Source organism: Pygoscelis adeliae, unplaced genomic scaffold (assembly GCF_000699105.1).
Source record: "Pygoscelis adeliae isolate BGI_AS28 unplaced genomic scaffold, ASM69910v1 Scaffold120, whole genome shotgun sequence".
Classification (NCBI taxonomy): domain Eukaryota; kingdom Metazoa; phylum Chordata; class Aves; order Sphenisciformes; family Spheniscidae; genus Pygoscelis; species Pygoscelis adeliae.
In genome coordinates, this window is record NW_008824032.1 from 4366900 (window position 1) to 4378568 (window position 11669).

At 48.3% G+C, this 11669-nt stretch overlaps 1 protein-coding gene across 1 annotated transcript; it reads right to left on the bottom strand.

Moving 5' to 3' along the window:
• Nucleotides 1-296: 296 nt before the first annotated feature.
• Nucleotides 297-3586, bottom strand: LOC103921445 (galactosylgalactosylxylosylprotein 3-beta-glucuronosyltransferase 1-like). Its single transcript, XM_009329418.1, has 4 exons — nt 3475-3586; nt 2505-3043; nt 883-1179; nt 297-383 (listed from the first exon to the last, which is right to left on the bottom strand). The coding sequence occupies exons 1-4, from the start codon at nt 3584-3586 to the stop codon at nt 297-299; spliced, it is 1035 nt and encodes a 344-aa protein (XP_009327693.1).
• Between the last annotated feature and the right edge of the window lie 8083 nt (nt 3587-11669).

Here is an 11669-nt window from a genome sequence, read left to right on the forward strand (position 1 = left end):
TATTACTGAGAGAAACCATGGGATTCTTCTGCCACTTTTCTCTCTGTCTGTATGCAGGCAAAGCTTCCATGTGGACTGCAAGGAGGCTTGAATGAGTATGAAATGCAGACTGTAAGTGGGTAAAGATGAGGAGCTACTTCTTGTGCAAAGGGTGGCATGGTAAGGCAGTTACTGGGACAATCATATATGCAGTCTTTGAGGAAATAATAGCATAAATAAGGAAACAGGTACAGATTATTTGCCTTGCCAAAAACAATAAAGACAAGGGTACTCACACCCTGGAGCTGGTTCTCTGCTTACACCTCTACTCTGGGGTCTGTAAATCCACGCTTGCCTTCGTTAACCAGAGTGGGCCTCTCAGTTCTTGTGTGCCAGACCAACACCTAGAGGGAATCACAAAGAGTTCAGGGGCTCTGGATGCCATGGAAACGCCGAGAGCAGCACATCCATCGGGTGGGATCCTGAGCCACCTGGGGCTTGCAGCTGTTTGAAGCACGTGATTCAAAGGGGTTGAACCTGGGAAAGACTTCACAGGCACATGAATAAGTGACAAGGAGGGGGGGATCGTTTTGGACCAAAACCCCAGACTCCACCCTCTGCCAATCCTCCTGGATTTTGAAGAAGCAATCTGGGTGCGAATTGTACAGCAGAGGCGCTTTATTACACAGAGTGCATAGCACTAACTGTTCCTCAGCACTCTCTGAGCTTCACATCTGTGAAGAATTTAGCAGGCTCTGTCCGTCTGTCCCAGCTCTGTTTGGCGCTGACGTGCGCCAGCACAGGGCAGGCACAGTGGAAGGTGGAGGAGCATGGCAGGAGGCTGCAAAAGCAGCCAGGACCCAGCAAGGGGAATGTATTCTCAAGGTTTCTTGTCCTGCTCACCTTTGTGCAGTTGGCTGCTTTGGGCTCCAGCCCGTCCATAGTCACTAGATCCTTCAGCAGACTGGTTTCCTGGTAGCCTCCTTTAACTCCCTCCAGCTTGAAACTGGCCTGAGGCTTCTCCAAGATCAGCTTGATGCTGATAGCAAATCCAGCCATGTCAATAGCAAAGGGCCGGTTAGGGTCAAAGACAGTTTTCCAGCCCACCACCTTCCCTGCTGGGCTCACTTTTGGGGATTCATACCGCAGCCCCCCAACGAAAGCCACTGGCCAGACTGACACCCTCCTTGTGTAGCGCATCTGTGTGCCAGAAAGAAACAGTGCTGTAAGAGTTCAACCCCACAACGTTTGTCCCACCCCATTAGTATACCATCCTCTGCTGTCATTGGCAGCTGTCCTCCCCCGTTGACTTCCCACACAATCACATAGCTCTAGGCAGCGCAAGTTCATGTTCACCTGTGCTACTGCTTGAAGAACTACAGCTTGCAAAGCCACAAGGCTGTTTTAGCACCTTCTCTGAACACCAAACTCACTGTTTTTCTGTGCCCACGTTCAGTCCCTCAGAAGAAGAAAAACATTTGGGTTTCTGATCTCATCTGAACTTTTATAATTTTTTGTAAAATTTTATCATTTTTGTAAATGCCAAACACAACTTCTATCGGGCCTCTAGCTCCGTGTTACCAACTCCACTCACTCCAACTTCACCCTCATGCAAGTAATCTCCCACCCTGACTGATGCACCTTTGTCCTCATTTACTGCAAATCCCCCCCACCCCTGTTCTTTCATCCATGGCTACTGCCTAAGAGTGGGGCTTTACTGAAATTGTCAGAAAGGACCTGGAAAGAAATAAGAAAGGATGAGCTTAACAGAGAACAAAAAAAATCTGAAAACTGGGAATGTGCTCTGATGCATAACTCTGTATTTCAAGTGTTGTAGTACAGTTTGGCTTAAATTGGTGACAAGGGAGTTTACTGAATAATCATTTTTGCAAGTTTACAATAGACTTGGTATCTCACAAAAGCCAGGTTTCCAGCAGAAGTCTGGGCAAGCTTCTGTGATCCCAGGGGCACAGCCCTGTTGTGGCTAGAACTCAGAGTACAGAAGGGAAGCCAAGGAGAAAAGGTGGATTAGAAAGTCAGGCAATCTTCTAACATCCCCTACCCATCACACCCCTACAATAGTGCAGATTTATGCTTTGCCAGAAGTTTGTCTTCGGTGCTTATTTAAATCAGGTCAGCTCTCCCTGCAGAGAGGAATAAATTCTGGAGTATGTATCCTCTGGTCTCTGGCAAAAGGGGCTCTAGCTGGTGCAACACTGTGTGAGTGGCTATTCACGTTTGCAGCCTACACCATGGCAGATGTGCGCTTTGCTCTTTCAGTCCTTTAGAGCATAGCTACTGGGTTTGCATAGCTATAGGTTTGCATCTGCCCTATACCCAGCTCCCACGGAGTGCAGGGCAGGAGAGGAGGGCTCTAGGCAACATGCCAGAGCCCTTGTCTCCCCGTTGATGCTAAAAGTCCACATGATAGCCCTATCTTAGAGGCCTTTGCAAGTGCACCTGGCCTTAAGAGGCTTTGCAGCTGTATCCTGCTTTTCTGTCCCATGTAATTTTACGGCTCTTACCTCTTCAAAGAGCTCCAGGCTGTAGGTGTTATCATCATCGGCAAAATACACTACGCCTTCTGGTGGTGCGGTGTTGCTGAAGCTGTCCCTCAGCCAGTGCAGCCCCAGGTTCCTCTGTAGTGTCCCCCTTGGGGTGTGGGATGGGATCCAGGACAGCCCCAGCTTCAGACTCTTGGGTGTCTCCACATTAAGGTGGGTGAAATTGAGCCCTGCCTTCTCCAGCAGGTTGGATACCAGGTTGGTCCTCCGGGGCGAGTCCTCCACCACCACCCAGTGCAGGTTCTGTACATGTAGGAAGGTGTTGGCCAGACGGGTCAGCTCAGCTTTTTGCACTGGCCGGGTGTAGGTAGGGGTGATAACGAAGATGGTCGGCAGGGTGTCTGACCATGGGGGAGGCCTGGAGTACACATAATTCTGGATGACTTTAGGCGTTGCCCCTATGCTTTGCTGCTGCCGAATGCATGATGGGAGGCCTTCTTCTTTCAGTGCAGATGTACCATTGAGGAGAGCTTTAGAGGTCACGTTCTCATCTGTCTCTTCTGGGACAAAAGGAAGGAAAGGAAGGAAAGGAAGGAAAGGAAGGAAAGGAAGGAAAGGAAGGAAAGGAAGGAAGGAAGGAAGGAAGGAAGGAAGGAAGGAAGGAAGAAAGGAAGGAAGGAAGGAAGGAGAAAGATGTTGTTAGAGAACTAATCACTGCCGGGCTGCCTCCTCTCTAGGGAGTGCTGGGGACACACCTGTCTGGAGTCCGTCCTCAGCCCATCAGCATCCTCTCCCCAAAGTCAGCCTAAGGTGCATGTTTAACGCGCTCTTAAGAACAGTTTGTGTGCCTGCTGTAGGCAAACCCCGAGGGGTCCATCAGGCAAATTTGTCTTTGTTTAACCCATCCCATGAGAGAGCATTTCCTACCGAGGGTTCGCACCAGCAATCATCACAACCACCAGCACACTGACAGCAGAACTCTTGCACTTACTTCTCAGCAGGCTGAGGTAGCGGGTGGTTGGGTACTGGTGCCACAACGTTAGGAGAAGAGCCCATGGCAAGGCGATCAGGAGCGTGGTAAGAAGGTTACGTCTCCTCAGCATGCTGCAGAGAGCTTCCAATGCCCAGGCATCTCTCTACCTTTCAGAGCAGAGAAAAGAGTAAAGCCTCTGAAATATCAGTCACCACAAACACTAGGACAGTAAGTCTAGAGGCCAGACTAATAGACTGAGTTTGTCTTGCTTGGAGGGAGGCATGATAAATGTTGGGCCCTGATCCAGCAAAGCATTTCTCTAAGTATAAGTTTACAAGGAACCCCATTAATGTTGCAGGCCTGAACCATTAACCAGCTGCCCTGGCCAGTTCCTGTGCTATTGAATAGAAGCTTTTATCTGTTTATGTTGCCATAAAGAACCTCCCGCTGCCCCATGATGAACCCACTGTCCTTGACTTAGGGTTATTCATGTTGCTGATTCTGAAGCCAGAGAGGACTGTTACTTGCCCCTTCTCCGGGGCTGGTATTCATTACTGAGCTTGTGGTGACCATTTAATTTGCTTCTTTTGTAGAATTTTTTAAAACTGCGTGCAAGATTTGTGTTCCTGAATATGCAAGTGGACAAAACAGAAAATGTCAGGAATCCTCAAGATAGCCAGCATCTCTTTCACTCCTGCAGTTTTAATTCATCTTCCTTATGCAGATACATTGAGGCAATCAGTGATGCACACTATTACCTACTAAGTTTTCCACAAAATTCCTGCCTCGGTCATTCCACAATGCTGGTGATACCTGCTGAAAGTTTAATTATTCCACATCCCTTCCTACTCCTGGCTTGCAGTGTCTGGCCACGGCAGCATTTAGTTTAAATCACAGACTTCAGAATACTTTAATTTCTTTCTTAGCATTTCTGTAATGTAGGTGATCATCAGCTCTGAGGAATCGCAACATTTGTTTTCGAAACTTTCTATAAGGTGAGAGGAACTAAAAGAAAATAAAGAGAAATAAAGGACAAAAATGTCAGGAATAGTCAACAACAGGGGGTGGCTTATTTACAGATGGTCCAAGCTATAGTAGTCCTGTACTTGATTTTTCACAATTGTTGAGCACCTTCAGCTCCCACTAGTTAATATGATTAATGTGCAGCCAGTCTGTCTGGAAATCAGGTCCTTGGCTTCTCAAGGTAGTCACGCCTTCAACAAAGTATGCAACATTAATGATCAGTTTGGAAAACACAGACTGAAGTACTTGGACGTCTACTGCAGACCACTTGTTCAGGGACATAACTCAGCCCTGCGTATAGTCATGATGCGATGAGATCCCAGTCCTGGCTCACCTGTTTGAAAGACCCTTAACAGCCTGTGTACAGTAAGTCACATAAGCATGAGATCCTAGAGACGACTTCTGGAAGGCCAACATCAAATGGGCTTGCCTAGTGCATGTGCTGCCTTCTGTATGGCTCTGGCACGCCGTCAGGAACATTTTCCTCCAACTTCCAGCTTCTGCTTTGGTCCCTCTCTGGGTACAAAATCTCCCGATACTGTTATTACATGCCAGCAACAAAAGCAGTGCTCCAGAAAGAGGGATCTGCTTCTGCTGCTGCAGAACAGCACCCCACGGAAACACCGAAGGGTACAGAGCAAAGTTACTTGTTACCATCTGAAGACTTTCTGCTATCACTCTAAGCAGGTTGCCTGATGTTTGATAGCTGGATTTTATTCCGGCTTTTTTAATTTAAAAAAATAAATTTATTTTTATTTTATAGCAGAGAGCTCCTGGTAACATCTGTAATCGATTTCCTCTGGGATTACCTTTCTGATGCCAAATACTTCTCCTGGCAGACTTCCTCGCTACCACAGCGATGCTCACTAGGAGGCTAAAGGGAGCATAAAACTTTCATAAACCTCCTGCAGAGAGATTTCTGTTGGGAAACTAAAGTCACACGCCCTGGGAACTGGAGAGCTGCTGAACGGCACAGCCCCACCAGGCCCTCTTGCTCTCCTACGCTGAAGGCAGTTTGAGGGAAGAGGGTGATGGCATCACACTGATACAAAGGACGGAAAGCAGGTTCAAATGGGTTGGCTTTAAATTCCTGCTCTGCCAGGGACTTTCCAGGTGTACTGAAGGCCAGTTGTCTAAAACTAAGGTACTCAAAGGGACGTAGGCACATTGAGTGCAAAGGAAACTCTTTTCCCAGGATCTGGGCCCAGCAGCTCCTCATCTGTCCAAAGGTGAAGAAGGATTGCCCCGCTTCAGCCTTAGAGAATTGTGTGAGAACAAACATGACAACCGGTTCGAAAGGGCTCTGCTTTGCAGTGACAGTAGCCACATGGTACTCCTGGAAAGTATCAGGGGATGCTATTCTAAATTCATCCTCTGGGACCTGTCTTTAATTTTTTCCCTGATATTTTACCTTGGTCTCCTGACAAAACAAGGATTATGCGATCGCAGGGCTCACCAGTGCCCTGCCACCAATAACTATGAAACCCACTTCAGCCAAATCTGACAGAAGACTAGCATGTCTCAGCAAGTCTTCTGGCAGGCAAGTAGATACTCACAAGCCCTATTAAGGAAATTGCTGCAACATAAGCTCATTCCTTGTTAGACACCAACAGTACCAGACTGGAGCAATCCCTCTAGGGAACCTATCATCTCCACTGATCCCCAAACAAACTGTTCGTGGTAATAATCTCTAATGCTTCTTACCTCCTCACTCAGGGAACACCGTGGAGGCCGTTCCTGTACTTTCAAGCTATGGAAAATGGACCAAGAAGTGGGCCAAGGAACCTGTGTGGCCAAGGGCACACAGGAGTGTTTTGGTGATGCCAGCAGGAGTCTTGTGCAGCAAACATGCTGACTCTGCATAACTTCGTTGCTTTCTGATGGCTGGATCCAGGGCAGGTACAAGAGTCTCTTTCAAGCTTTAGTGCCGAAGGCGTGGGTGTTTGGTAAGCTACAGATCTAGGCTGGACACAGGGCAGGATGGTGTTACCCACACCAGGGGCTGCTTTCCCTCCAGGAAATCCCTTCCCTGAGCAGCGTAGCAACACAGAGCAAAGCTTCCCATCACTCAGGGCCATGGGAACAGACAGAGCCACCAAAGAAATCCAAGGAGGGCTCTGCACTGCCTTGTAACGGCAGCAAACACTTCGGTCCACCCGGGCCCTGGCTCGGGGTCATCACAGCTCCTTGCTTCCTCTGGGATGCTTGCAATTACAAACGTCCCTGCACTAGAGTCAGGCAGCCAGTGTTTTTTTCCTTTAATAAAAGCCCTTAATTATACAGGCACAGTTTCTATGCAGCAGGCCTGCCACTGCTGCGAACTCAGGTCGCTTCTGGAGGGAAGGAGAGGAGGAGGCGGTGGTGGCAGCTGTGTTACCAAGAGAGCACAGAGGAGAGTGGATCAGAGTTAGAAGAGCTTTAACAAATTCCCTTTCTAGTTCTTTCTCCTCCTCCTCACAGCCAGCCCTGTTCATGCTTCCCGAACACTGCAAACAAGCAGAGATGCTGTCTATCTTTGCAACTCCCCTGGTGCTCCTTGCTCATTTATTTCTACATGCACCTTCTCTCTATTGCTTTTCCAAAGCATGCAATGCTGAAAAAGTTAAACCCCGCATAAAGCACCAGGTCATTTGTGAACCTCACAGAGGCGTCTGACTTGAACACCGTTTTCAGAAAATCTGTCTTGGAATACTTTATTTTCTCTTTAAAACCTTACCTTCTCTCCCCAATGCCGCCCCCTGCATCCATCATGCTTGTGCTCTTCTCTGTTCCTTTACATCTTTCACCTGCATTTTCTCACTCCTTAAGAGTCTCTCTTCTTCCCTGTTTCCAGGACTAGAGGAATCCCCTGGCCTACTAATAATTTTAGCCTTCATCTTCTCTCCTTCCCCACACAAAGGCCATTTGCATTTTTTTAATATTGACCCTGCATGGAATATCTCCCACAAAGTGGTCCATTAAAGCATCAGCCCATCCTCCTGAAAACACAGCATCAAAACCCAATCACATGTCAATGCCGCTGGGTAGCCTGCTGATGGCCCCAGTGGGGCTTACGGAGGTTTACTGCACATATTTTTACCTACTTTTTGTAATTAAAAACAAAGTCCCCTAAGTGGCTCAGATTAATTGCATGCTTGGCTGGCAGGCATTACTGTGTGTATTCTTGGCACAAACAGCTACCTTCCTTCTGCCTTTAAACCCATTCAGAGTAGATCCTATTAAGTGAGATTCAAGATCAGAAGAAAATTTTGTGATCATCTAAACCCATCTCCAGCAATCATCCCGTAATTCCTGGGTTTAAGCCGTAGAGGGCAGGGACTGTCTCTTAATGTGCTTGTACAGTCCTGCACTGATCCCAGCAGAAGCCTTTGGATGCGATTGCAATACAAATATTATTGATTGTACTCTCTTGCTGGCTCTTTTCCTCCCTTGCTATTTCCCTTGTCCTGCCTATTCCCCTTTCTCCTCCTCCTTCTTTTTTTCCTAGCGTCTCCTGCAGCCCTTGTTTGTGTTACACACCCTTAACAACATTAGCTGGATGTTTGATGGATGCCTTCAATATGCTGCCTGTAGCCTTCTTGAGCTGTTTTCCAATTACACATCCCTCTTCTTAATTTCATCCATCAATCTTCTGTTCTCCATTAAAAATAAACAAACACACACAGAGAGCACAAAGCTGAGTATGATAGGGACAAAATGTTTCTCGTACTACTCTCGCTTTGCGCTGCTTTGTCAGACTTCTCAATTCCTGGGATACAACAGAATCCAGTCTCTGTTTAAGCTCATGTGCTGATGCAGGGGGCGTTAATCTGAAAGGATCTGGGAGAAGAGAATGAGAAAAGCACATGGGGAAAGAGCCCAGCCCCAGCTTGGATGCCCCAGACCGATGCTGAAGATCTGGCTGAGGCTCAGAGCATCACGTGTGACCGATCCCTTCATCTGCTGTTGACTAATTACCGACACAGGGTACAATTTGCTACAGGCAGGGAAGCTCAGATGTTGGGAGAGGGATAAGGATTCCCAGGCTGGAGAACAAGCCAGGCAGCCTCACTGTTCAGATACAACTTTAGGAGGTCACATATGTGACTTTCTCCCTGAGTTGCAGAGTAGTTTGAAAGGACCTCTTGGGTTAATGGTAGAGAAAGGTGAAAGTTAGGGAGAGGCCCAGCTGTCTGGGGTTTGTAAGGCTGATGTGTGAGTTCAGGTGCCTTCGATTTTCCTATAGCCCTGTTGAAAAGCTGTTCAATTTATGTCCTCTTTGATAATTCAGAAATGGTTAGGATCGCACAGGCTTCGGTAGTTCTGTTCTGAGGTTTCAGTTCTGCCCTCCACTCGCCTGATTCAGCATGAGAATCACACCTTTCAAAAAGTTTGCTCTGCAAGAAAGATGATTTTGCAGCCTCTGGTTCAGGGCAGCCAGCCTGTCTGAGCCAGGCTTACAAGACCCTGAATGTTGGACCAACCCCAGCCCCAGGACTGTATGTCTGTACAGTCTGAGACAGACTCTAAAGATCATTATCTTCCCAGAGGGACAAATTTCACAGTTCAAACTGTCCCTCGGGAACATCCTGCCATCCAGTGTAAAGACTTTTCTAGGCAAGCACCCAAAGCAAACTAGTCTCAGCTAATGGAGCCAAAAGCTTCAAGAAACACCCCCTAACCTTGGTTTGTACCATGTTTGCAAGCCTACTGTTCTGTGCATGGAGAGACGCATAGAGAGGGGAGGAGAGAGGGGTGTGGGGAGAGGAGGAGGGCAGAACTGGAGCAGAGCTGCCGGCTGATGCAGATGACTCCTAATTTAATGCACCAAAACTGTCAGCAGGGTTTTTGGTTTGTTTTGCCTGCGTTTTGCTGCCTCTCTCCATCAGCCCCTAGCCACCTTGAGGAAGTCCATGCAGATTTCATGAGTTCTCTAACTCCCGGTGTGGGAGATGTGATGCTGAAGGCAGAGCAGGGAGCTTTCAATTATTGATGAGAGCGACCTCTCTTTAAACAAGGAATGCATAATTCATGGCAGCGCTGGTATTTGTGGTGTTCAGCAATGGCTCTGTCTCTGCTTTGCTGAAATCCACAGGAAGCCGCTGTCCCCTCTCCCCCCATTCCCTCGGGCCCATCAGAGCCTTCAGCCGAAACTTCAATACTGTTTAAAATTGAGACACGCCAAGATGCTGCAGCGCTTCGCCTCACCCAGCAGTCTCCTGCCTGTTCGAGATGTGCACCATAAAGTGGGAGGACAGATTCAAGGAACCACAGAAGTGGGTGGAATGGGTTATTGCTCTGGGATAAGCAGGGGTAATTACTGTGCAAACACAGCCACAACAGGACATTTCTCAGTAGGGGGACTTCTCTAAGCCCGAGACAGGTCTGCAGGAATGGCGTCAATGTAGGACAGAAAGAACAGGCTAGATCTAAAGGACAGTGCCCGAGGGTTCACGTCCAGCTGTATTTCTTGTGGGGATGGGAAACAGAAGGGGAAAAGGGAGATTTGGTTTTCTGCTCAATAAGTAGCAATTTCTCCCCTAAACTTTGCTGGAACGGGGTGGCTGAAAAGCAAATGAAAAAAAAAAAAAAAGAGTATTTTTTCTAGGAAGGGAAACTTTAATGATGGAACAGGGAAGGGAAAGGCTCTTTCCTAAACCCACAACTGGGACCTTGACCTCCCAGTAGCACAGGCAATGCAGGCTACTGCGGTCCTGTCCGAAGGTGGAAGGGTGCTCTTCTGCTGGGGGTTTTAATCATCCCTCTGCTCAGACCTCGTGAATGGCTCCAGGCAAGTGACGCCTGCCATCTGAATGAGGCGAGCACTTCCCTACCGCTTGTGGGGACAGAGGGTGAGGCAAAATTAACTGAGCCCCCTGGAGAGACAAAAACCAGAGAAATACAAATAATAAAACAATACGGGGAAGGATGGCCAGGTCCTTCCCCAGGGCAGGAAGAGTGGAGCTACCAGCAGCTGTGGGGTTTCAAGGCTCGGCCCCATCTACGCTCTGTCACTTGGTGTGCGGGGACAACTTCCCCGGGAACTGAGTCACTCCCAGTGAAACAGCCGCCCTTCCCAAGCCCCCACGCTTCTTCCTCAGATGTAAAGAAAGGCTTCGTCCTCTCCCTGCCAGCTCCGATCCCTTCACCATATGGGACTGCAGTTACTTCAGACCAGAAACCATGCTCGTCCTTGGGGAACGCGCCGTGCACCCTCCACATCCCCATCCCTCCACCACCTGTGCAAACCCAAGTCAAGCATCTTCCTCCAACCTTGGTCTGTAAAGAGCTCGGCACGGCACTTTTCCTGAGAGCATCCTTATCCCAGACGTGTGGCTCGTGTCTGAGCAGCATGGAGTGGGGGAGGGTGATGCTTTATACAGGGCTTTGTTCCCAAGTTAAAAAAAAAAGCAGAAAAACCCCAACAGAAAACAAAAAAGAAATGTTGACAAAGCTAATTAAATCTGCTGGCTAGGTCCCACAGGAGCCAGTACTTTTGAGACAGCTCATGGCGCAGCCTGCTATCCCCAGGTAGATCAAGGGTATCCAGGCGCTATCTGGGCTATCAGCAGCAACGAAGATACCCCAGTTTGGATATAGACTAGACCTTGAACTTGGCAGCAAAGCCCAGCTATGCAGGGAGCCTTCTGGAGCTAAACAAGGTTATTTTTAATCAGCCTGGACCCAAAGGTCCTTCATGATAGACCCATGCGACCTGTCACCGCCTTCCTGCCCCCCTGAGCTTTGGCGAGGGTGGACTGTGACTCAGAGGGACACAGCCCTCCGCCCCGTCCCAATTTCCCTGTGCTGCAAAGCTGTAATCCAGGGGTGCCAGAAATACCTGCAGAAAGATTGGCAGCTCAGGCCCAAACAGGAGCAGGAGGTACCAGATGTCTCCTGAGAAAGCCAGCTCTCTCCTGAGAGACCTCTCTGCTTGGAGTTATTCTCTCTTGAAAGGGAAGTCGGGGGCTTATTCAAATGTCGACTTCTCTCCCCTGCTGCTGAGCTCTGGCAGAACCAAGGTCCCTTTTAGGCGCTGATGACTATTACAGAATAATAATTCCAAACGTATCAGCGTGAATCAGCCCAATATCTGCATTATCCAAAAAAAAAGCTTTCTTTTTTCCGAGGAGGCAAAATAATTCTAAGGAAGCGAAAACAATACCGGATTGTTCCAAAGTATCTGTACATTTTATCCAGAGCTTTCCCTA

Coding starts and splice junctions, on each gene's coding strand:
- LOC103921445 (XM_009329418.1), bottom strand. CDS start 3,586: ATGCTGAGGAGACGTAACCTTCTTACCACGCTCCTGATCGCCTTGCCA. Junction 3,044..3,474: donor CTACCTCAGCCTGCTGAGAA/GTAAGTGCAAGA, acceptor CTTTTGTCCCAG/AAGAGACAGATGAGAACGTG. Junction 384..882: donor AAGCAGCCAACTGCACAAAG/GTGAGCAGGACA, acceptor GATTCCCTCTAG/GTGTTGGTCTGGCACACAAG.